Here is a 24,949-nt window from a genome sequence, read left to right on the forward strand (position 1 = left end):
AGGTGGCTGTGGACTAAGGTGGACAGGGGCACAGAACTCTTATAAACCCTAGAAGTCTAGAACTGGAGCACCCTTTCCTAGAATATTCCACTCACACAGGGTTCTGGTGCCCTCTCCCCCACCGCCATGGCAGGAGCTAGAATCCCCCGCAGCAGAGCAGCAGGGTGCCAGTGTCTGCACCTCGTTATAACAGAATCCAGCTCAGAGTGACTCCCGAGGACGTTTCATCAGCTATGTGTCCTGGAACTCAATCCAGAACAAAGAATGTCTCTCTAGAACAGTCTCCCTGCTAAACGTGCCAGAACCTCAACTACAATCAAACCCAGACAGAGTATCTTCCTAGGCAGTTCATCTATTGTGGTCAAGACCTTCATCCAGAAGAAATGTTCTAGATGCTCACCTAGAACAAAGAATGGCTCCTTGAAACATTTCACCTGAGGTGTCTGGAGCCTCATCCATAAAAGAGCCCACAACAAAGGGTGTCTCCTGAGGAACATTCTCTATGCTCCGGATCGAGGTTGCCCTCCCCCAAATCTGCCACCCCTCCATGCTTCTGCCAGCCTGTACCTCTCCGATGTCTCAGGGTCCTTCCTCCTGTCCACCCCCAGCACCGTCAGCCCCCCACCCCAACTTCCCACCCCACCCCAACTCCCTCCTTTAATTCCCCTCTTGCCCAGGCTCCAGACCTCGACCCACAGGAGCTGTACCAACCTCGTTCACCAGATGCTCCCGCCTCACCCCACATCTTCCGTGGCCTCCTCCATCCTTCTCAGAGGCAGCCCACCCCCACGCCCCTTGAGGAGCACAGGGCCTAGGTCATGGACCCCCTTCTCTGGCGGGCCCACCAGAGTTGACAGGTGGGCAGCTCCAGGCAGGGGAGAAGGTGTGGGGTCCTCAGCACCAGCCATGATATGGAGGCCTCCATGAAAGTGGGGCAGCTCACGAGGAGCATAGCACCAGTTGGTTCCCTGGGCCCCGGTTCAGGGGAGTTTAGGAAATGGGCCACAGGGCTGAAAACAGGGCCAAGGCCTGGGGCCTCCACAAGGCTGTCGCCTCCCGTGAAATAACCCAATGGTGGGCGCCACTCTACCCTTGAACCAACAGATCCACTCCCCCTCAGCCTGGTGGCCCTAAAATTCTGGGCTCAACACTGTGCTCGATGTGGGATCAGCCAAAGTTCCTCCCTTTTTGCAGGGAGACTGTGACCTACACCGTGGTCTCATACTCCAGCAGCTCCTGGGAGATCCCGATGCTCCGGTACTGCAAGCGGGGTGTCGTAGGCGAGGAGTATTCCAGCGCCAGAATGGTCTTCCGGAGCCGGCGGTCGATAAAATGAGCGTCCCAGGCAGGGTACTTCTTACGAGGCAAGTCAATCCGAATGACAGGCCCCTCTGTCCGCAAGGTGCGGGCCACGGGCGTGAGAGGCAAGCCAGGTCGCACCTGGAAGACAGGTGGTGTGGGGGTCCCCGCACGCTCGCCTCCCACGGGGGCTCCATCCCGCTCAGCGCCTGTAGTCCTGGGCAGGGACCTCGGGGGACTTGTGACAGCATTGGCTGGTGGGCCACAGGTCCCTGGGGCCTCAGGGCAGATGCAGCCAGGCATCTGGGGACCCAGCAGGGGCCCATTAGGGTGCAGGAGGCAGTAGTAGACACACATGAAGAATATGCCCAGTGCGAAGCTGGAGGCCACGACGCAGACCAGAATAAGTGAGTGGAAGTCAGTGGAGAAGTTGCGGCTGGAGTACCAGAAGCCGGTGAGCACAGCGTTCTCGAGCAGGACGATGCAGTAGTAGAGGGTCATGCGGCGGCGGCTGCGGCCCTCCTTGACGTTGAACCAGCAGAAGATGTAGATGATGCCCACCACCATGTTGTAGATGATTTCTTCCCACTTGGACATGCAGAAGTCCGTCTCACCCTGGATGACCCAGAAGGTCATGACGCACCAGTGGGCCACAATGAAAATGCCAAAGTAGAGCTTGTAAACGCTGGCGAAGAGCGCGAAGGCCAGACTGCGGGCCGCGATGGCAAACAGGTGCCACAGCACCTGGGCCACGGCGCCCTTGTAGGACAGCGGCCTCTTGTCGTCCCGTGAGTCCCGCAGCACCTTCTGGTAGGAGGCCAGGGTCCAGGCCAGGGACACGAGTGAGGCGGAGGTGGAGAGGGCTGCGGAGACAGGGTGGGGGCAGGGTGGGCTGGGTTAGGGATGGGTCTGGGTTGGGGTCTGAGGAAAGGGGGAGGGGTCTGGGTGAGGATCTGGGTTCTGAGGAGGTGTGAGGGAAGGGTCTATAAATCAAGAGGGGTATGGAGAGGGTCTGGGTGGGTGGTCTTCAAGAACATTGAGGCAGGGGTGAGAGTGGACAGGGCTGGGTACTTCTACAGGGGTGGGAGCATAAAGGGAGAGGGGAAGTGGGTGATTTTGGTCTCCATAAGGGTCAGGTTGAGGTCTCTAGTATGGGGCTGTTAGGGTTCAGGGGTCTTGGTGGGAGGGTGGGAAAATAGGGTCCAGGACTCTGGGAGTGAAAAAGGAGGTGAAGAGGGGGGTCATGATTAGGGAATGGAGGAGCCAGAAGGGACTGTTAGAAGCTACAGGCCACCAGGATGAGGCTGGGGCATGGAAAGGAATATCCAAGCTGAGCACAGCTGAGGGCATGGGAAGAAAATCCCGGGTGGGAAGTTTCGACTGGGGCCCAGGACCCTGGGCGAGGGATGCCCAGGGAACCTGAGAGATGGTGATAGAGTCTTCTGAAACACTGAGGGTGTGTCGGGCAGTGTTGGGGTGGGAGGAGCATGGGGAGCTCCAGGGAGACTGGGAATGTGGTTTTTCTCTGACACTGAAGGGGTTGGCCTGGTCTGTTAGGGTTAGAGAAGGGGCAAGGTGGGTGGGCGGGGTGAGTTCATGGGGACCCGGACAAAGCCTGGGAGGAGTTCCCAAGGGGCTGAAGAGCAGTGAGGGGTGGATGGAAAGGCTCTCTGGAAACTGGTGGTGATTCAGAGAGTCTGTGAGGCAGAGGGGTCCCCAGGAGATGCAGGCTGGGATTGGGACAGTCTGGGGAAAGCAGGGGCAGGGGACTTCCCTGAGGGTCTGAGGTGTGGTGATGGGGTCAAGGGCCTCTTTGGACTTGGCAGAAGTCAGGTCTGGTCTGCCCCGGCAATGGCGGGGGCGGGGGGGAGGAGGGCGGGAGGGGGTAGTGCGCAGGGAGCCTGAGAAGAGCAAGGGGGTGGGGTGTCTCCTAACACTGAGGGTAAGGGGGCCATTGGAGGGGACCTGGGGGTCTCCAGAGGCCTGAAGAATGGTGAGAGTAGAAGGGGCGGGGCCTCCCAAACCCCGACAGTGAGTGCGCCGAGGTGCGGGGAGTGGACAGGGCCTCCCCAGGGGGCCTTAAGCAAGGGGCGGAGGTTGGGGGGCGTGGGGGGGTGGACAGGTGGGGCCGTCAGAATACTGCAGACGAGTGAGCCCTGGGGGCGGGGGCGCCCGGGGCGGGCAGGCGGAGGGGCGGGGCTCACCGGGCAGCAGGTCGGGCGCGCCGCCGCGGTGCACCAGGAGGCTGAGCTGCAGCACAAGCTGCGGCGCGCTGCGCAGGAAGGTCTCCAGCAGGCGCAGCATGCTCACGTCGGCGCTCTCGAACAGCATCCGCCAGTAGAAGTGGCGCCGCAGCCGCTCCCCGCGCCAGCGGCTCTGCAGCCCTAGGTACATGGTGCGCAGGTACCTGCGGGAGGACGCGGTGCTCAGGCTGTTGCGCGCGCTCATCCCCCTCGCCCCCTCCCAACCAGACCCTCGCCACCCAGCAAGTGCAAAGGGCCAGGGCGCGGTGTTGCCCTGGGCAAGTCACTTACTGCGCTTGTTTCCTCAGCTGTGAAACGGCCTCATTGAAAGGATCACCTCACGGGGCTGTTGTTGGGCTGCTCCCACTGGGCTCACTAGCTTAAAGCACTGGCACAAAGTAAGCCTTTAATACAGCATTATAAGGATCATTACTGCTATGGCAAGTTAGGGCCTGCTTTCTTTGCAGGATTCTGGACACCTTACCTGGAGCTTGCAATAACCCTATTATTATCCCCATTTTATAGATGAGAAAACTGAGACTCAGAGAGGTATGTCATTTGTCCAAGGTCACACAGCTAGGAAGCAGTGGAACCAGGATTCAAACCCAGGTGGGCTGGTCTCAGACCCACACTCTAACCAATAGGCAACACTGCCTCTCACTGTAAGCCATAAAGACTTGCCCATACACAGGTTCCTTCAGGGACAGTCCTGGTGCCAGCCCCCAGTTCTGTTGCCAGCTTCCTGGCCTTTTCCTGAACCCCACGTCAGTTCTCCCCTTAGGGAAGCTGCTCAGAGATCCCCTGGCATTTGCGACTTGGCTGCTTCCTCTGGTGTCACTTCTCCCAACAAACTTCACAGCTCCAGCTGCTTTGCACACGTCACAGATTTGCTCGCCCTCACTGCTAAGCTTTTGCACTTTCTGTTCCCTCTGCCTGGAACACCTTGCCCTGTCCGCCAACCCCACCCCAGCCCCAAACCTGGATAACTCTTGCTTTTCATCCAAGGCTCAGCTTTTAGATATGACTTCTTCCAGGTAACCTCTACTGATCACCCGCCACCTGAGGTAGGGGCCTCTCCCCGGCTTCCCTCCGACCCAGCACTCGTCACAGTGGGTTGTAACTGTCTGGTTATGCATCCATCTCCCCCAGGCTGTGAACTCCATGAGGATGACTAGGTCATAACTGACTGCTATACCCTCAGTTCTTAGCACACGGTAGGTGCCAATCCTATTGGCTGCATGACTGAGTGCATGATTCCAAGTTTGTTTAACTGAATGGAACTCTGGTAGCCCCATAGGAGGTATGGAAGGGATCTGGAAGTCCTGAGTTCAATTCCTGACTTTGCTTCTAATTTGCTGTGTGATTTTGAACAAGACCCTCTCTGAGCCCTAGTTGATCCCATCTAAAGTGGTTGTGAGGATTAAATGGATGAGGTACTTTGCAACTATAAAGTGCAGTGCCCATTAGGGTGACAAAGGACCTGTCCACACAGATCTCTGCCCTGGTTCCTTGCCCAGCAGCTCCACTCCTGGCTGTTGCAGGTACAGACCCTGCTCCCCAACCCCCAAATTCTCTGATACACAGGACAGGCAAGCCCTTTTCATAAAACCAGAGAGGGCTCCTCTAGGCGTCATATCCCCCAAAACCAGGGGAGAAAATCCCACCAGTTTCGATGACCCTATTGCCTGAATCCAAAATCAGGGAACCAGGGATCTGGGGGTCTATTCCCAGATGTGAAGTGCTGGCATTTCCAGGATGTTCTGTATTCAGCTGTGTGTGACCAGTCCAAGGGAGGAACCACAGTGCTCCCTGGAATTTGTGCTCAGCTAATTCCCAGAGTTTTCCCAAATGAGTATCCTGGTCTTAGCAATGGTGTGGCCCTCTCTGGGCCTCAGCTTCTCTATCTGCCAACAAGAGGGATGGGCTTGGAGACTTTGGAGATCCTTTCAGAGCTAATGTTCTGGGACCCAAACTTTCCCCCCAAAACATGGCCAGAAACATCCCATTTAGGCCTCTCCTTCCCATCTCTGGGTCTTCTGAGGACCAATCGGTGGTGTAGACACACCCTCAGTGTGAAACAGTATGGGACTGGCACCCAGGACGAGGAAGAGGGCTGTTCCCTCAGAAGCTGTCTCAAGATACAAAGGCCCTTCAGTCTAACTCACCCGTCCAGTGCTGGAATCCCTTCAGCAGTTCCCAGCCCCGTGTATTTACCCCTCTGCTCATACACTTCTCAGAACAGGGAGACGCTACCTCTTGAGTCAGAGCCTTTGGCTTCTGAGCAACTCCAGGGCCGAACTGTGTTTCTCCTGATGAGCAGAAATTTGTCTCCCTGTGACTTCCATTCTCTAGGCCCCTGCCTACCCCCCATATACGGATCTCTGCAGCTAGATTCATTCATTCACGTAGCAAGCATATCTTGACCGCTTGCTATGTTCCAGGCCCTGTGACCTTAAGTACCTCACAGTCCCACGGGAGGACAGACAAGCTAAGAGCTGAAATAGATGCTCTAAGATGCTGTGGAACCCAGAGAAGAGATGGGTAACTTTAGCTGGGGAAGACTTCCTGGAGGAAGAAACATTTGATCTCCGTTTTAAAGCATGGGTAGGCATTTGAAGGCACACGGGAAGCGGAAAGGCATTTTAGGTGGAAGCCCAACTAAGGCAAAGGTGTAGAGACATGAGAGAACATGGCTTTTTAGGGGAACGGCCAGTGTTTTGCCAGGCCTGGTGGGGAGGGTTGTCCTAGGGAGGAGCATTAGAAGACTAGAATTGTGAAGGACATCAAATTTTGGACTGAACAGTTCATATTTTATTCTAAATCTGAATTCTATCCCAGAATCAGGGGTGATATGATCAGCTCGGTGGCTTAGAAATCTCACTCTGTTGGCTGGCTTGGAGGAAGGCCAGGTGAGTCCCCAGTTTAGTTCAGGCCTGAAATGACAGGGCTGAGTTAAGGCAGGGCACAGAGGAGGAGCCGAGCGCAGAGCTGGAGATGCCAGAAGTGGGGGCGACTCGGGGAGAGACCAGGATGGCCCCCAGAGCTTCTCAGGGCCCAAAACTCAGACCACCTGTCCCAGCCTCCATCTCCCCCTTCCCATTCCCTTTCCCAGTCCTGTGGCTCCGGCTTTGAACAGGAAGGAGAGACCAGCTGGTCCAGTGTGAAGGGGCCTGGGGAGCTGGGGGAGGGCAACACCCTGGAAGTTTCCCTCAGGCTGGAAGACCATCTGTTTCCCGGCCTGGGTCAGCATGAGAAAGGCCCCAGCCCGGCCAGCATCCATCACCACCTGACAGGCTGCTTGCCCAACTCCCCACCCACTCCTGTCCCCTCCTGTGCCAGCTCCCAACACCCCACACCCCAGCTAACAGCAGACAAAGGGCTTACCCAGCCGAGGGCCGCTGTTGGGCCAGAGCAAGGAAGGGGGAGGGGAAGAAAGAAGGCTTCTGAGACCCAAGAACACGGGGTCAGCAGGGAGCGTGGAAAGACCATGCTACAGTCTGAGGGTGAAAGGGCCTCGGTTCAGCTTCATTCTGCCCCTTGCCCCTTTTGGCAACAGGACCAAAAATCATGGCTGTCCTTTCCAGCCAGTGGTAAATGCTCGTTGCCAAGGGCCTGCGAGGTTTTCATGGGCCTAGCAAAACGTTTGAAGCCTGGAAAAAAAATTGGCTCTAAAACACAGGGAAAAACTGCAGAATCAAAATTAATAAATGTTTAATTAAATGTCTGCAAAACAAAGCATGATATCAGCCAGTCGACTGCAATTTGGCTTTTATCTGGGTATATATAATTTACATTCAATGTTTGATATGGCTGCATTTTAATACGCTTGATAGATGTGGGGCCCACAAAAGTCTTAAAACAGCTCTGCCCAGGACATACAACCTAATTTCCCTGGGCCTCAGTTTTACCTTCTCTAGAAAGGGGCCCAGCACTTGCCCTCCTGCCTACATCACAGCCACTGGGGTGAGGATCAGGAGACAAGATGGCAATATGCTGGGCTTGTGGGTTTGCCTGTGCCCTGGATGCTGTGTGGCCTTGGGTAATCTCTCTGCCTCTCTGAGCCTCATTTTCCCCCTTGTTGTGGGCATTTGTAAACTGTAGAGGGATGTGCACATAGTGAGGGTGAGCATATGCTAGGTGGAGGCCTCTGGCTCCTTCTGATCATCAAGCAGCCTCTCTCTTTTAATTGAAAGTTGACGTACTAGCAGGTGCCCTTAAAACCTCCTCCAGGAAGCCCACCTGATTCCACTCTACTTGAAAGGAAGTTGGAAGAAGTTGATTTTCACCACAAATGGGACCGATGCCACCTACAGAGAACACCTCATCTCAGGGAAAGGAATCCAGCTTCAGGGGCAGTGCCTCTGCTCTCCTCCAAAACACATCCCCAGTCTGTCCATTCACTGACACCACCCTGGTCCAGGCCATCATCATCTTCTGCTTTCTCAGTCCTGCATCCACCCCTGTGCCCCACCACCATAGTCCATTCTCCACATGGCAACCAGTGGGATATTTTAAAAACTAATCATGTCAGATCATGCTATTCCCCATCTCAAAATCCTCCAAGGGCCTCCCATCCCACTTGGAATAAAATCCAAGCATCTCCCCTTGACTTGCAGGCCCTAAACCATCTGGCCCTTTCTGTTTCTCTCAACTCGTCTCAAACCACTGCTTCATTCGTGTCCCGGAGGTTCCTGGAAGCCAGCCAAACTTGTTCCTGACGCTGGACCTTTGCACTTGCTACTTGCTCTGCCTGAAACACCCCCTTCCCCAGATCCTCCCGTGGCTGATTCCTCAGCTCCCACGTCACCTTCTCAGAGAGGCCCCCCAGGCCACCCATCCCATGTCAGCCCCTCCACTCTCGCTAAATCACTCTCATCTCTCATATGTCTTAGTTTCTTCTTAACATACACTATGAAACAATTTTATTTATTAATTTACACATCCATTTTCTGTTTTACCACTGTGGTTTGCTGAGGGTCGGGACCTCATCTATTTTGGTCACCACTGTGTCCCCAGCATCAGTATGTGTAGTAGGCACTCGATAAATATTTGTTGAATGAATACATGTGCATGAGTGTTGGCAGGTGTCTCCCTCCTGACCTTGGAGGCCCTGGGGCTTCTCTGCCTGAGTTTGCATAGAACCAGAACATCTGTCCTTCCTCCTCCAGGAAGCCTTCCCTGATGCTCCACAGCCTGGTTGGACCTCCCCAGCTCTGACACTGCCCAGCCTTAAACTGCCTGAGGCCAGCGTGAGCCAGAACCTAACAGAGCTCTACCACCCCCATTTTACCGGTAAGGAAACAGAGGTGCTCAGAAGTCTGTTTTGGATCTAACTTGCTGACTCCCAATCTTTGGCTCGGAGAAGAAGCCTGTCTGGGAGGAAATTGGAAATTGAAGCGGTAAGTGTGTATCGTTGAGGATGGGGTGGGGAGCAAAATGACCAAGCCTAGAGAAGAGAGAAGCCAGCAGTGAGGGTGTGAAATCCCTCCACTCAAAGATCCGAAAGGCTGTCTCCTCTGGACCCCCCAGCCCTGCGAGCAGGCAGCTGGGCAGGAGATGAACAGAGCTCATTCCCTTCTCCCCAGGCCCAGGGACTTCCCAGTGTTGAGGGCTCCTTTCTAACAGGCAGAAGAGAGAAGGATGAGGGGATCCCACATCCCTAAGAAGCCAGAAAGTTTCTGGGTCACCCTGTCTCTCTCCTGTTCTCTGTTCCTGGGTTGCCCTGAGTCTCTGGTACCAGTCAGGGATGCTTTGGCCTCAGTCTCCGTGCAGAAGGTCAGCCCGGACCCGTCTTTTGTGTGTCCTCACATCCTCGGTCATTGTCTCTCTCTGTCTCTGGCTCAGATCAGCTTGTTGTTGTGTCTGTCCCTTGAATGCAGGGTCAGCCTATTTATTTACCTGTTCCTCCGTTACTGTCAGTCAGTCAATCTATTTGTCAGTCAGGGTCACCCTGGGACCCTGGGTCAGTCCTCCTGTCTGTCCTTGGACAATAGGTCACATCGTCTCTCAGATACTATGTCCATCTGTTAGTCAGCTTGACCCTGGGGTCCCAAGTCAGCCTGTCTGTCTGCTCTTAGAGGCCAGGAACGTCAGTCTGTCTGTCCCTTGGATGTCAGGAGAGCCTGTCTGTCCCCTCGGATACCAGGTCTGCTTTTCTGTCTGTCTTTCTGGCTGTCTCTTGGATACTGCCTGTTGGTCTGTCCGTCTTTCAGTCTCTCGGCGGCTTGGTCCATCTGCTGGTCTGTTGCTCAGCTCGTGGCTCGCGTGACTGCCAGTTTTCCGGCCGCCCTCCCCTGCCTGCTCCCCGTCTCCCGACTCTGGGGCTCTCTCTGTCTGTCTGCGTCTCTCACATCCTCGGCTCCTCCATCTGTCGATCTCAGCGTTTCCGAGTGTGTGTTCTCGTCCCTCTCCACTCCCCCTCACAGCTCTGGGCCAAAAACACAGCAGCTTCCAGCGGCTCCCCCGCTCCCACCCCATCCAGAAATGGCACCATGGCCAGCTCTCTTGTCTCCATTGTGGGCCAGGCTTGCAGGCTCTGGAGGGTGACCAGGCTGGGCTGATGGAAAGGAGCAAGAACACTATACCAACTGGGCCCACAGCTGCTCCGTAAGTCTATAGGGGGATAGTGTGCAGGCAAAAATAATGGTAATAGCTCACACTTATTGAGCGCCAACTGTATGATAGGCTGTGCTAAGCCTTTTTATACATATTGTCCATTCCTCACAGCAAATCTTTGAGGTGGGTACTATTATTATCCTTATTTTACAGATGAAGAAACTGAGACCCAGAAGGGGACTGGGACTTGTATAAAGCCACACAGCAAGTTAGTGCCAGACCTAGGACTCAGACTTGGCTCTCATGGGCCCCTGCATCAGAGAAGGTGCTTCAGTTGCCTGGAAGGTATTCAGAGGGCTGCCCGGGAGGACCCATGTCGGACAGGGCTGGACCTAAAAGCTTTGCTTGGAATTATGTGGGTTTAGAGAAAACTGGGGAAGGGGTGACAATAGTAGTTGGGGCGTCAGGAAACCCAGGCTCAAGGCCTTCACTGGACTTTCTGTGAAAGTCCAATCCCTCTGTGGGCTTTAGTTCTCCTACAAAATAGGTCCAAGGAACTTGATTCTTGCCTACCCCAAAGAGTTTTCATCAGGCGCATCTCCCCACCCATCCAATTCTGGTAACATTAAGGCCCAGCAGCTGTGTCCTGAGCCCAAGTACTTCTCTCCACCCCGCTGTCATCACTCTGGTCCAAGCCACCCAACCCCAAGCAGCGGCAGCCTCCATCTCCCTTGATCTCCTTCCCTCCATCCTTGCCCTTGTAGACCATATTCTTCACACAGCAGCCTGAGGGGTCCTGTAAAATCCTAGGTCAGGTCATGTCACTCTCTACTATCCTTAGAATAAAATCCTCACCATGACCTGTGGGGCCCGGTGCGATCCAGCCTCTGTCTACCTCTAGGACTTCATCTCCCTCCGCCTTCCCCCTCTCCCACATCTCCAGCTACACTGGTCTTGCTTCTTCCTGAACACCCCAAGCTCTTTCCAGCCTCAGGGCCTCTGCCTGGAAAGGGCTTTACCAACACCTGGCAAATTCTTATTCTTTCCATCTCAGGTCAGTGTCACCTCCTCAGAGAGGCCTTCCCAGATCCCCCCCTGCCTTCCAAAGCAATTCTATCCACCCCCTTGCCACTTTCTGTCAAGTTACCCTATTTTCTTAATAACACATATCACAACCAGAGATGATCTAATTTACTTGCTTACATATTTCTTGTCTGTCTCTCCATGAGTGTGGGGACCATGTTTGTCCTCTTCTCTGCTCTGCCCCTATTGCCTGGCACATAGTTAATGTTCAATATATATTTGTTTCTTGAATGAGTGAATGAATGGAGTGTGAATGTATTTTATAAGCCCCCAAGTGAAGGCTGTCAAGTGCAGAGGGAAAGAATCAGCCTTGAGAGTCAGGGAGACCCGGGTTCAGATCCTGACGCCATCATTTACTGTCTGTATAGTTTTAGGCAAGTTGCTTCCCTCTCTGAACCCTTCAGCTCAATGCCCACCTTATGGGGTAGCTATAAAATCAGAAAGTGGTGATTTGTATAAAATGCCCAGCCCAGTGCAGGGTATTCAACCAATACGAGGTTTTAAGAAGCTGACAGACTCAGAGGCTCCAGCAGGGAGAGGAGGTCTTGTAGTTTCCAGTTTAGTTTCTGGCGGGGCTGATACCTACTCCTCGCCTGACTTTCCCTGGTGCTCATTGAATCCATCCTCAGGAGACAGAGGGTCAGAAAAGTCCCTTCAGGACAAGTTCACAGGGCAGGGCCTTATTTGGTGTCTTCGCCCTCCTCCAGAAAATAACTGCCACTCATCAAAGACCTTCTGTGGGTACTTTGCTAAAATCCTCACTGCAGCCCTGTGAGGTTTCGTGGGCATGACCCCCATTTTCCAGATGAGGAAACTGAGTCTCAGAAAAGAGGAGGTTCACTTGACGTTTATTCACCCAGCATTTTTGAGTACCTACTGTGTGCCAGGAGCTGTGCTAAAATGCTGATGGACACGATGGTGAGCAAGACAGACCCAGTCCGTCTGGCACTGTCTAGCGGGGAACCTGGACATCAATGAAATCGTCCTGTAGACTTGAAACGACAGACATTCTGTGGGTTGCAGACATGTTCCAACTGGCTTCTGTGCTCCAGCGCTGAGGAAGGCAATGCTATGGGAGAAGCGCCCAGCTTGGGAAGGGCGTGGCAGTCAGGGAAGGCTTTCTGAAGGAGGTGGCTACTGAGGCATGATCTGAAGCAGGCACAGGAGTTAACCAGGTGAAGGGAGGGAAGGGAGTTTCTGGCAGAGGAACAACATGGGCACAGGTCCTGAGTTAGGCGGAAACAGTAAGTGGTCAGAATGGCTATAGCTCCAGAAAAGGAGGTGAGAAAGCAAGGGATGAGGGGGACCATGGTGAAGCATTTGGTCTTTATCTGAAGAGTGAAGATTGTGTTGGATAGCACTTCTGCATTTTAGAGGGAGTACCTTGGCTGTAAGGAACAGAGCTGTAAGGAGGGAGGCAAGGGTGGAGGTTGGGAGACCAGTTACCAGGTGAGAGGTGAGGATGGCCCAGACAGAAGGGGTGGACCCCAGAGACATTTAGCAGGCATTTGGAGAAGTGACTTGCCCAAGGTCAGTAGCCAGAAGCATCGGAATTGCATCTCAGATTAGGAATGGTGGACTGCTTCATTTCACCACAGGCATGGATCAAGCTGAGGACCTAGATGCAGTCTGTGAGTTCCCTGCAAAACATTGGGCCTCCAATTATACAGCTTCCTCACCTGAAATGTGGCCAAGGAAGCTCCTGGGGGGAATGGCCTTGAGGCCCCCTCCCCATCTGTCCACTCCTCAATGCTGAGCACTCCTGCAAGGATGCAAAATGGGACCTTCCTGGAATTGGCAGCCTAATGAGTCATAAATGTCAGTAAAGGATGTGATTTTACACGTTTGGCTCCCATTTCATATGGTGCTGGGAACTGGGCTGTCTCCTTCCTCCTCAGCAGCCCCCTACAGAGTCACAGCACTTTTTTTTTGCTGGGCTAAGGCCAAACACCTCCCTGCCACTAATTTTAGGCTCTGGCTGTAAAGCTGAGACCCTCTCCCAACCCGCCCACTGCAGTCAGCTCCCAGACAGTGCTCCTCTCTTTGCCCAACAGGGAAGCAGGCAGCTCCTCTCCAGCAAAGCATTTGGGACCAGGTTCCTGCCTCTTATGTTCTTCACTGTATGAGTGCAGCCAGATCTCCTTCCCTCTCTGGGCTTCACTTTCCGCATCTGTGAAATGGGTGCAGAGCAGAGACTCAAAGCCAGGACTCCATACTCTAGCCCAAGGCTCTTTGATCCCCCCTTTCCTCTTTTCCTGATATCCCTGTATGACATTGGGATGGCATGAGCCTGTGAGGGAGAAGGAGTTAGATCCTGGTCTCCTGGTGGCATCTGAAGGTACTTGAAGATCAAGGCAGGGAGAAAGCACCACTTCTATTTGTCTCTGATCTATGAGATCCTAGATGGTAGAGGGGCCGAGCTGATATTATGAGGGACTCTGGGGAATGAAAGAGGGGTGTCTAGAAAGGTAGCTGTCCTTCAGCTCCAGCTGATTGCTGCCATGGGAGAATGTGAGCCCAGTATGGCTGGAATTTCAATTTTTCAAGAAGAGCTGGAAATTAGGATATTTATGCAAAAAACAAAACAAAACAAAACAATAAAACCCAAAAACTTCAATTTGGAAATGTTGGCAACTAATTTTAAAAATACCATATGAATTTAAAAGAAATTATTATTCCTTTTTTAGGTTTGATAACAGTATTACATACTTCAGTTATATTTTTTTAAAGTCTATCTTTTTAGAGATGTACTGAAATATTTATGGATGCAATGATATGACATCTGAGACTTGCTTCAAAATAACATGGAAGGGCAAGAAATGGGGTGGGGTCCAGACCTATACTCTCCAACACCTACGTGTCCTACACTAGCCACATATGGTATGGTTCTTTAAATTTAAATTAGTTAAAATTAAATAAAATTTAAAATTCAGTTCCTCAGTTATACATTTCAAATGCTCAATAGTCATGTGTGGTTAGTAGCTACTGTATTGGACAGTGCATTTCCTATATACATATATAGCATTTCCATCACTGCAGAAAGTTCTTTCGGATGGTGCTGGCCTAAATAAAACAAGGCTGGCCAGCAGATGATCATTCTTGGAGCAGGATGGTGGTACACAGAGGAATCATTATCCTGTTTCCTCTGCTTTTATCTATTTAAAATTTTTCCATAATAAAAAGTTTCATTAAATAGTAGGGGAAAAAAAATACTGTGTGGGACAAACATATCCTCAGGCTGGATTTGCCCTTGGGCCACTGATTTGCAACCTGTGGTCCAGCAGATAAGCATCACAAAGCACCCAAGTTAGATCCACAGACTCTTAAAACTGTGAGGGGCTTTAGAGATGACTGGTTTATCCTCCAAACTGAAGGCAGGAGGCCCTGCTACAGCTTCCCTGCCAAAGTCAGTCATGTTTGTCTGCATGCATGTCTGGTGATGTGGAGTTCACACCCTCGGGGCAACCCAGGGAGATCCTTCTTCTTATCAAACAGCTTCTGCCTCCCTTTAACCTTGGGTTGTCACCTATCCTCACACTGTCTCTGGAGTCACAGAATAAGTCTCCTTCCTTGAAGGGGGGATCTGTGGGTGAGGGGTAGTGAGCATTAGGACCCTTGATGCCCTTTTCCCACCCCCTATCTTGTTATGAAGCAAGTAGGATGGGCTACTACTTGGGCCAATAATAATTGGTAGTAAATATTTTCTGAGCATATAATATGTGAAGACCCTATTCATTTACATTATCTCAAGACATCTTTACAAGAACCTTAAGGGGTGAATACTATCACCCCATTTCACAATGCGACTAGAGCTCCAGCTGGTGGAGCAACTTGCCCAAGGTCACACAGTGAGGAAGCCATGGCGCCATGGGCTGTACCAGTGCCCCAAGCTCTCAGCTACTCTGCTGTCTTGTCCAAGTCCTGGGAAAACTCGTCCAGGATTCCCAAGCCCCCAACTGGACTTTACAGATGGGATAACCGAATCCCAGGCAGAGAAATGTCTTGCTCAAGATTCTGATTTCAGAAACAGACTCACAGACTTAGAGAACAGACTTACGGTTACCAGGGGGGAAGGGTGGGAGCAGGGATAGATTGGGAGTTTGGGTTTGACAGGTACACACTGCTATATTTAAAATAGATAACCAACAAGGACCTACTGTATAGCACCGGGAACTCTGCTTAATATTCTGTAATAACCTAAATGGGAAAAGAATTTGAAAAAGAATAGATACAGGTATATGTATAACTGAATCACTTTGCTGTACACCTGAAACTAACACAACATTGTTAATCAACTATACTCCAATATAAAATAAAAAATTTAAATAAAGTTACGTTACTAACAGTGGGGGAAAAAAAGATTCTGATTTTAAAGATTCTATTCAGTTCACGTGAACGTTTATCGAGCACTTACTGCATACGAGGAACTTCATCGCCTGTCAGACACACGTGCATCCTCCTGGGAACTCAGCCCCGGGGTTGCTTCTACTACATCTTGTACAAATACATATGTATTGCCCTTAGCCTGCATTTGTTCATTGACAGTTTGGAAGGCTGTGGATGAAGGCCTAAGCAGACCTCAGCGCTGTGTCCACACAGCAAGGGGCTCCCACACTGCCTTAGCGCCCCCCACATCAGCCACAGATGCAAACCCTGCTTCAACAGAATTCGTGTTCTAAGACCCTACTATGGACCTCACCAAAGCTCGCTGGGTACAAGGCCACCAATAGCAACAGAGTGTCAGCTCGGAGCCAGTCATGGTGGGGGACAGAAAGAAGAACGAACAAGGCCTCAACTCCCCAGGCACTTTTAATCTGGTAGGAAAACCAGCCAGGTGGGCAAGGATCACAACAGAATCTGATCAGGACTGTGGGGCTGAGGAGGAATGAGTAATTGTGCATGGGGGGAAAGTCGGAGAGGAAGAACCCAGAATGTCAACAGTGGGTACTTTATATTAAAATAAAATTTAAAAAATACTTTTCTGACTTTTGCCCTCTTCCCAAAGCAATACATGATTGTTTGTTTTGTAAGAATACACTTAACTAGCAAAAGGTAGTATCTCTTGGTAGTTACACATGTGGGCTTGGGAGCCTGACCGCATGGCTTCAAACACTGGCTTTGCTACTTATGTATTAGGAGGCTGTTACCTCTCTGTGTGTCAATTTCTACATCTGAAACATGGGCCAATAATGCTAGCTAACACTACTTGAGGACTTATGTTGAATACTGTGCAAAGCATGTTCCATATATTAATTCAATAAGCCTTCATAACGGCCATTTGTATAGGGGTGTTATCTCATTTCACAGATGAGGAAACTGAGGCCCAGAGAGGTTAAGTGACTTGCCCAAGGTCACATAGCTCCTAAGTGGCAGAGTCAGAGTTTGGGCTCCACAGTCCTTATTATTCATTATTACACTCCTTACCTGACAGGATTGAAGAGGAATGACCTAATCTATGTCTCTATAAATGGTGACTATAATTTTTAGTAGTATCTGACTCTTTAAAAGCAGGTATACATGTTTTTAAAATGTATGCAGGTAAAATGTATTTCTTGGTTAATTAAAAATCAGAGTAAAATCATCAAGTGATACAAGAAATATCTAATTAGTAAGGGAAAATCTCCCCTAACCCCACCTCTGCGCCCCCAGAGATAATAAGTGGAGGGGAGTCTTCTTTGCACCTTTTCTGCACTGCCTGAGGTTTCAACAAGAGCATACAGCTCCTTTTTAAACAGACAAAACAACCAAGCAGTTTTCATTTTAGATGAAAAATGACAACAATTAGCCTGATTGAGGAAATGGGAGGTGGGGTCTGAGGGGCAGAGGGTGGCACATGTTGAGTTTGTTCAGGGCAAGCGTCTCAGAAGGGGTGGCATTTGAGCTTGGTCTTGTGGGATGTACAGAGTTTCACTGGGAGGAGGATGGGGCGGGGTGTTGCTGAAGGAAGGACTGCAGGCAGCTGCTTAGACGCATGAAGAAAAAGAGCATGTGACTTATTTGGGGGGGAGGGTAGAGCAGTGAGGAGATGAAAGGGTGGGAGGTGCGGGGCTTGACACCAGGCTATAGCATTAAGACTCGCTCAAGGGGCAGAGGGGAGCCAGGGCTGGCCCTCTGGCTACAGAGTGGCAGGGTCAGCTCTGAGCTTTAGAACTACCATTCTGGCCGCAGGTGGAGACAGGATGGGGAGGAGTGGGTTGGGGGGAGACCGGAGGCTGATAGGATTTCCCAGAGGAGGAATTCCGAGGCCCTAACAAAGGCAGAGTGGTGAATGGAGAGGCCAGAGAAGATCCCAACCCATCTTCCTTCCTCTCCCTGGGGACCTTCGTCCCAGCTGCCGGGGGTTCAAAGCCATTTCCTGGCAGCCCTCCCTCTTCCCCCAGGGCTTCTCCTGTGTGGTCTTTATAGATCAAACAGGGGACGCTGGGCCCAACTGCCGCCGCTGTGTCTGTTAGGAGCCGCTCTAATGGCCTGTTGCTGCCAGCTGGGCAGGGAGAAGAGGGCGGCCGGGTAGAGAGCGACCTAGAGAGGGGTCTCCCAGGAGGTGGGTGGTGAGGCTAGACTGGAACAACCCTGCAAGGTCAGAGCAGGGAGGGACCTTGTGGATAGTCACCGAGTTCAGGGGGTTGTAAACATGTTTCAGCTGTAGGACTGTCAAAACAAAATCTTAGACACGTGCCCATCATATCAAGAAAGAGAAACTTGAGATACTCAGGTTGAAATGATGGTAAGAGGTGAAACACAGTTTGAAAACCACTATGGAATCCAACTCCTGACCTGTTTTATGTATTACTTATATACTTGTATTATTACTGTACAACTAGTAATGGCTACTGAGAATTGAGCACTTCCTGTGTTCCAGGCACTGTGCTAAACACTACACATACATTCTTTAATTTACTACTCCTCCAAGCCACATGTGATACATACTATCAGTAAGAATGTCCAATTTGCAGATGAGAAAATTAAGGCACAGACAAGTTATGCCATTTGCCCCAAATCACAGAAAGTGGCAGACACAGGATAAGGCTGATTCCAGAGTATGAGTTCTTAACCGTTAACTGTCTGGCCCCAATGGGGAAACTGACCAAAGAAGGAAAGATATCCTGTCTGCTATGCCTGAAACAGACCCCCGCCCCCTCTGCTACTGCCCTGGTCCAGCCCCCATCTTCTCTCACCTGGATCATGGAGGGTGGGTCTCTTCGTGGGTCTCCAGGCTTACCCTGGCTTCCCTCCAGTCCATTTTCCATCCAGCAGCCAGAGTGCGCATTGTAAAGCGTAAGTCTAGACCCTGTTCCTACTCTGCTCAAATCCTCTTGGGCTCCCCACTTCATGCAGAGTGAAAGCCCCAATCCTCCCCCCCACCGACCTGTGGGGCCCTGCGTCATCCACCCCCGGCCACTGTCCACCATCGTCTCCTACAATCTCCCCCCAGCTCTCTGCTCTCCCACAGGGCCTTCTCCTTGCTCTGCTCCTTCCCTGTGCCTGGAACGCCCTTCCCAAGACATCCACACATCCTCACCCTATTCAGCGCTCTGCCCACGTGCCCACCCCTCACAGAGGCTGCCCTGACCACCCCATCTTGAAGGGCCACACCCTCCTCCGTTTCACTTTTTCCATAGTTCTTACCACTATCTGACCCATTATATTTTATATTAGGTATTATATTTACATTATATATTATATTTATATTTTATATTAGGTAATATATATTATATTATTTTGTTTGTTTATTGGTTTCCCCCACTAGACTCTTGAGCTCCAAGAGGGCCGGGACTTTGTCTTGTTCACCACTGTATTTCCAGCACTTAGCGCAGTGCCTGGTAGACAGCAGGTGCTCCATATATTTGTGGAATGAATGACTACAGATTAAATGCACAGCTGCCGTGTCCCTATGGCTTCAGGGTCCTTCAAGGCCCTCTTGCCCTCCTGCCCACTCACAGGCCACCCGCTCAGTGAACAAACCTCTTTCTACAGGGAACAAAGCCCAGGCTGATGGTCCTAACCATTGCCAGGGGTTCTGAGTACTTAACGATGGCCAGTCCTTTGCTAAACCCTTGATAGCCAGCCCTTTGCTAAACCCTTGGTATATTATCTCTTGAAACCTCGAAACAACCCAAGAGGTGATACCATGTGGTCTCTAGTTTATAAAGGATGAGACTCAGGCACAGAGAGATTATGTGACCTGTCAGGATCACACATATAAAGTGGTATGGTCAGGATTTGAACTGAGGACATTTGAATCCAGAGTTCATGCTCTTAACCATCACGCAAAGAATAGAGCTTCCCAGAGAGGAGCCCCAGAGCCTGACTTTCATACCAGGTAGGTCACTAATTCATTTCTGAACTTCTCTGGAGTGCAGGGCTTGTGAGGAGGCAGAGGGAGCAGTGCTGGGGCCTAGACATAGAGAGTGTGGTAGAGGGAGGGACTTCAAGGTCCAGTTTGCCTCTTTCCTTCCCCTCCCTCCCATTTTGGGGTCCCCAGATCCTGACAGCCCGGGAGGAATCCCATGCCAGATCGTCTTCCACTAATTGGCTTAACAAACCACACTTATCTGGGCAAAGCTGGGGCCCAGTGAGTTTAAGATTAGGGAAAGCAGGATTCATGGCTTACTGCTCTCCTGCCCACAGGGTCAGAGGGGACAGGGTTAGGACTTTAATTGGCTTAACAGTGCTGAGTGGCTTAACAGCTCAGAGGGTTGGGAGTGGGAGCTGGGCAGAAGGGGATGAAAACACAGGTTGGTGTCCAGCCCCCAGCCAGCTTCATGTCTGACCAGAGGATCTGTGTGTTCTCTCAGGGATCAATCTGTCTCTGTACCGGGCCATTGCTCTGGGATCCTCTAATGCAGGCAGTGTGGTGGTGTCAGGGATAGAGCCTGGGCTTGGGAATTAGACAAAGGTGGGTTGACACCTCACCTCTCCCCCACTTGCTCAGTGGGTGACCTTCGGCAAGTTACTTGACTTTTCCAAGCCTCACTTTCTTGTCTGATAAATGGGTATATCAACTGTCACCAGAGGGAAGGTTTTGGGGCAAAACAAGATCACATGCCTAGAGCACCTCACATGGGGCCTGCTGGGACATGAAGGGTGCATAGTGTCTGTGAATTCCTTCCCTTGCTCTCCCTCCTCAGAGCCCCATTTTGTGATTAAAATAATGACATGCGTCTTGCAGGGTTGTCTGGGAACAGAAGAAGAAAGGACCTCAATCAATTGTAAGGAGCTGGCCAGAGGTTACAAAGAGGATGGGCCCACATATGTTTCCTGTGGTTGACACTATTTTTAAAAACCTTGATTAGTAGTTGAATACTGGCGGAATTCACACACACAAAAAAAATCCCAATTTCCCATTTCTCTTGAGAAATCAAGACTTGACAACACCTGGTCCATGATTTCTTGTGGCACCATCAGCTGGAGCTGGGTGGTAGCTTCAGCTTCTCTAGGACACTGCTTGCCGCATACTGTCCCCTTGTCTGACACCCATGTACTGACACAGTCTGTGTTACTAGCGCCTCAAAGTATTCAAGCTTTTGATTCAGCATTGTGCAAGCATAAGGAGTTGAAAGATATCTTTATGATTCAAATTAATTTATTCAGATCTGGGGGCGTGGGATCAGCAGGTGAATGAATGGCCAGTCCCTCAGCTTTGATCATGCAGGTCTCACACACACGTCTCCTTCCTCATTACCCTGGGTTCCACCCCTCAGAACATCTGCACCAAGTCCCGCTGAACAGTGAACCTGTTCTTTGTGGGAACCTCATGTTTGCTTACCACATTGCTTAGTTTCTAGGAATACCAACTCTGGTGGCTTCTTGTCTGGATTTCTCTCCATTTAGCCAGACTCTCAGCCATTTTTGAATCCAAAGCTTTTGGGACAGGGGCCCAGAGGTTTAGCTCTGATATAGACCCAGAGTCAGAATTCCAGAAAAGGGAAGGCTCTTAAGGTCATCAAATCTATTATTCTCATTTTACATACAGGGAAACTGAGGCCCAGAGTTGGGAAGAGCCTTGCCCAAAGTCACCTAGCCAGCTAGTTACAAACCTGGATGAAGTCTCCTGATCCCACCCTACCCCCAATCCAGCACTTTCCTGACAATATACACGGTCTCCCCATCCTTATCCACATAGTTCAACTCCCTCCCCCTCCTTTCCCACTCTTATCTCAGTCCAGCAGAAGCCCTGACTTTCTATCATCCTGGAATCTTGGTATCTCAGACTCGTAATTCTTTGAGCTTGGAGGACACTTTAGTGGCAGAATTTCAGGGGAGATAAATTGAACTTGGGCTTTGAAGGTAGAGAGTCTTGAGTCCCAGGGCTTTTACTCCCTAGCCATGTGACCTTGGGCAAGGATGTCCCTTTTCTGAGCCTCCACTCCCTCATCTGTTAAGCAGGAATGATAATACAACCACACTGCAGGATTATTAGGAGGGATACAGGAGATGAAGCAGGTAAAAAGGCAATCAGTAGTCTGGCACAAAGTGAATGCTTAATGAAACAATTGTTACAGAACTGTAAATTAGGGCTCTCATGCCCCTAATGCCTAAGTGAAAGAGTCCAGATGTGATCAAAGAGAATGGAACCAGACAAACTGAAGCATATATACCCTGTCTAAACTGTTCCAGGCCTGATATTGCTAGATGCATTTTTTTTTTTCAAGAGAAGCTAAGATTTTGGATTTTTGAAATACTGTGCAAGCCAGACAAAACACTTCCGTAGGCCAGGTTCAACCTAAGAGCCATTAATTTGTCATCCCTGCAAAATCATCTCATCCCAAGCCCCTCATTTTACGAATAGGGTAGAGTAGAAATCGCTAGCCCTTTTATCTAAGAAACCATGGAGTTCAATGGACCCTCAGCCATCTGCAGCCACTCCCCTGAGACCCCCACCTCCACCCCATGGTCATTTTTTGCTCTGTTTGAGGGAAATTCAGTTTATGTTCAAGAAAGAAGTATGCATTTCTTGTAAGTAGATTCTGAAAATGGGAGAAGGGGGTTTTGAGGTAGCCAGTGAGTCAAGGGGCAGCTGGCCCATTTTAGGCTGAAGGGAAAGGGGGATGAAGATTTGGTTACCAAGAATAGGAAGTTACCATTTCAGAATCTAAAAATATCTTTCACCATCTGTCCACTCGGGCACAGAATGATAAATGCAGATTAGTTCCTGGATGTAGACATGAATATTTTTTGTGTCAAGCTAATAATAATAACACCACCTAGTGTGGATAGAGCTCCTCCCACCTTTCCCCCCAGGGCAAGCTAAATGGAATATATACATCATCTAGGCAAGGCATAGATGGGGAAACCAAGTCAGAGAGAGATTTGGCAACACAACAAGGGTGACACAGCAAGTGAGCAGCTGGGACAAACCCTGGGAGTCCTCTTTCCAACCCTCAGCTCAGAACTGCATCTTCTGAGTTAAGCAGAACGTGTTAACAAGTAGCAGAATAAATGTAACAACAGCAATAATCACCATTTACTCCACAGTGACTTTGACTCTTTCCATGTTTTCCCCACAGGTATGATAATCTATTGCATTCCTAAAATATGTTACAGTCTGCAGGGCCTTTACCAAGACCTCCTCTCACCTGACCATCCCAATAGGTAAGAAAATGTAATGTAGATCAATGAGATGAGAAGAGTAGGGAATCGCCCTCTCTTCACAGGTGAGGAAACTGAGGCTTGGAGGGAGGAGGAGTTTGTGTAAGATCAAATAGCAGACAAGTTCATTCTGTCAGTGCACAGTAGAGCCTAAGCTACTAGAGCAATACAGACTCAAGGGGAACCCTAGGTTCAGAATTCCCCCTGTCTCCAGTTAACTCAGCTCAGCTCAGCAGCCACCCTCAGTCCTGGCAGAGGAAGAAGCCTAGAATTGGGCTGCTTGTACAAAGCTTCGGTTTTGTCTTACTGTCCTGAGATGAAAGGACAGATAGTGGCTATCTAATCTCAGATTCAAGATCCCATATCCCCATGGCTCTGTTTTGGGGGGGGGGGGGGCGGCAGGTGCTGCAGAGACACTGGGGAAGTCCTAGGAGGCAGAAGGAGCTAGACATCTTCTCAGCTGGGTCCACCACAACCTTTCCCAAAAGTCCAAAAAGTTTGGGTGGGATATTCATTTAGCTGCCTCGAATTGTTTCTCCTGGGAGGTTGGGAATGGACTGCAGTTCCGAACTGAGAATCTTTGAGAGCAGAGAGGGACTTCTGAGATCTTTCCTAAGCCCAGGCTCAGGCTCAGCACTCAGGCAGAGAAGAGTGGGACAGGGCTGGATGGAGCCCTGGGGCCCTGTTCCAACCTTCACATTCATCTCCATCGGCCCTGGGCCCTCCTCATTCACACACCCCTGAGGATCTCTTTCTCTTTCTTCTTGCCCCATTCCCTCTTCCCTCAATAGCCAGATCATAGAGGATGGTACTGAGGTTGGTCAGAGTTAGAGGGCAGAGGTCAGGGAGGAGCTGGCAGAGGAGGAATCAGAGCTGCAATAGGGTGGGGCGGGGCGGAGGTCAGGACAGGAGCGGGCGTGGAGGGTCAGAGAAAGGCTGGGGCGGCAGGCAGCCCCTTACCACCTCCCACTCCTCCAACTCAGTTCTCTCCACCTGAGCTTCTCCTACCTCCAGACCTGGCCGAGCTGCAGGACGTGGACGAGGGTCTGCAGTAGCCAGACGCAGAGGCGGCGGCAGCGGCGGCGGTAGGCGCTGGCCGAGGAGGGCTCAGGTCGAGGGCCCAGATCGGGGCTGCCTTCTTTGGTACGCAAGGCGACGGCGCTGTCCTTGGTGCTGATGACCGGCCCGCCGGCGCCGCTGCCCTTGGTGCTGACTGCGGGTCCCGGGGCCCCAGCGGTCTCCGTGTAGTCGTAGACGAACCAGCGGAAGCTGAGCAGTTGTACGACAAGCGAGGGCAGGATCACAAACAGCAACGTGAGGCCGAAGTAGGTGCGCTGACCCTGCAGGTAGTAGGAGGCCGCCAGCCACAGGTCCGTGGCGCCGTCGGAGAAGAACACGAGCAGCGCGCACAGCACCCAGCAGCAGTCCCGCAGCTCGTAGCGCGGCCCCGGGCCTCCCGCCCCGGTTACCCCGGGGTCCCCGGCTGCCGCCGCCGCCTCCCCGCGCCCACCCGCACCGCCCCGAGCTCCTCCGGCCGCCCCCTCCGGCCCCGGGCCGGCCGCGGCCACCGCTCCATCCGACTTCGCGGCCATGTTGGCGGAGCAGGAGGCGGGGAGCGACTTCCGGGCGGCGGAGGGGGGTGGGGTGCGGAGTGGGAAGGACCCTGTGCGGGCGGCTCCCGCCTCCTCCTCTTCCTCCTCTTCTTCTTTCTCCTCCCCTACACTTCAATTATTCATTCCCCTCGGCGCCGCCCCCGCCTTTCCCCCACCGCGCCTGGGCTGTGGCCGGATGGGGGCAGCCCTCCAGGGAATGGAGAGGGGGAGGGGAGGGGAGAGCATCCCAGGTCACCCTCCCCTTCCTTCCTCAGAGGCGTGGGGCTCCAGCCACATGCTTTCTGCCTCTAAGTCCCCCACCTCACTCCACTTCCTTCTTTCCTCTTTTCTTCACCATCCCTCTCTCCATCCTCTCCTCTTCCATTTATCTCCTCTGTTTACCTTCAGTGGTCTGGGTCTGAGAAGAGTAGGGGACCAGGGACTTGAAAGTAAGGGGCTTCTTAGGCAGGCACCCCACTAGACCATCACTCCATGCTAACACCCCACTTCCTAGTTTCCAAAGTGTTCACGTATTGTTCCATCCCTTTCTTTGATCTTGAGAGGTCTCTTTTCTTATTGTCTTTTTCG

General features: G+C 51.6%; 1 protein-coding gene across 1 annotated transcript; it reads right to left on the reverse strand.

The window, feature by feature from the left end:
- Positions 1 to 1,206: 1,206 nt before the first annotated feature.
- Positions 1,207 to 24,361, reverse strand: XKR7 (XK related 7). The gene is made up of 3 exons (XM_061209643.1): positions 23,778 to 24,361; positions 3,504 to 3,706; positions 1,207 to 2,162 (listed from the first exon to the last, which is right to left on the reverse strand). The coding sequence occupies exons 1-3, from the start codon at positions 24,359 to 24,361 to the stop codon at positions 1,207 to 1,209; spliced, it is 1,743 nt and encodes a 580-aa protein (XP_061065626.1).
- Positions 24,362 to 24,949: the final 588 nt, after the last annotated feature.

The sequence above is a fragment of the Eubalaena glacialis genome, chromosome 13, assembly GCF_028564815.1.
Source record: "Eubalaena glacialis isolate mEubGla1 chromosome 13, mEubGla1.1.hap2.+ XY, whole genome shotgun sequence".
Classification (NCBI taxonomy): domain Eukaryota; kingdom Metazoa; phylum Chordata; class Mammalia; order Artiodactyla; family Balaenidae; genus Eubalaena; species Eubalaena glacialis.

Coding starts and splice junctions, on each gene's coding strand:
- XKR7 (XM_061209643.1), bottom strand. CDS start 24,361: ATGGCCGCGAAGTCGGATGGAGCGGTGGCCGCGGCCGGCCCGGGGCCG. Junction 3,707..23,777: donor CAGCTCGGCCAGGTCTGGAG/GTAGGAGAAGCT, acceptor GTCCTCCCGCAG/GTACCTGCGCACCATGTACC. Junction 2,163..3,503: donor CGCGCCCGACCTGCTGCCCG/GTGAGCCCCGCC, acceptor CTGTCTCCGCAG/CCCTCTCCACCTCCGCCTCA.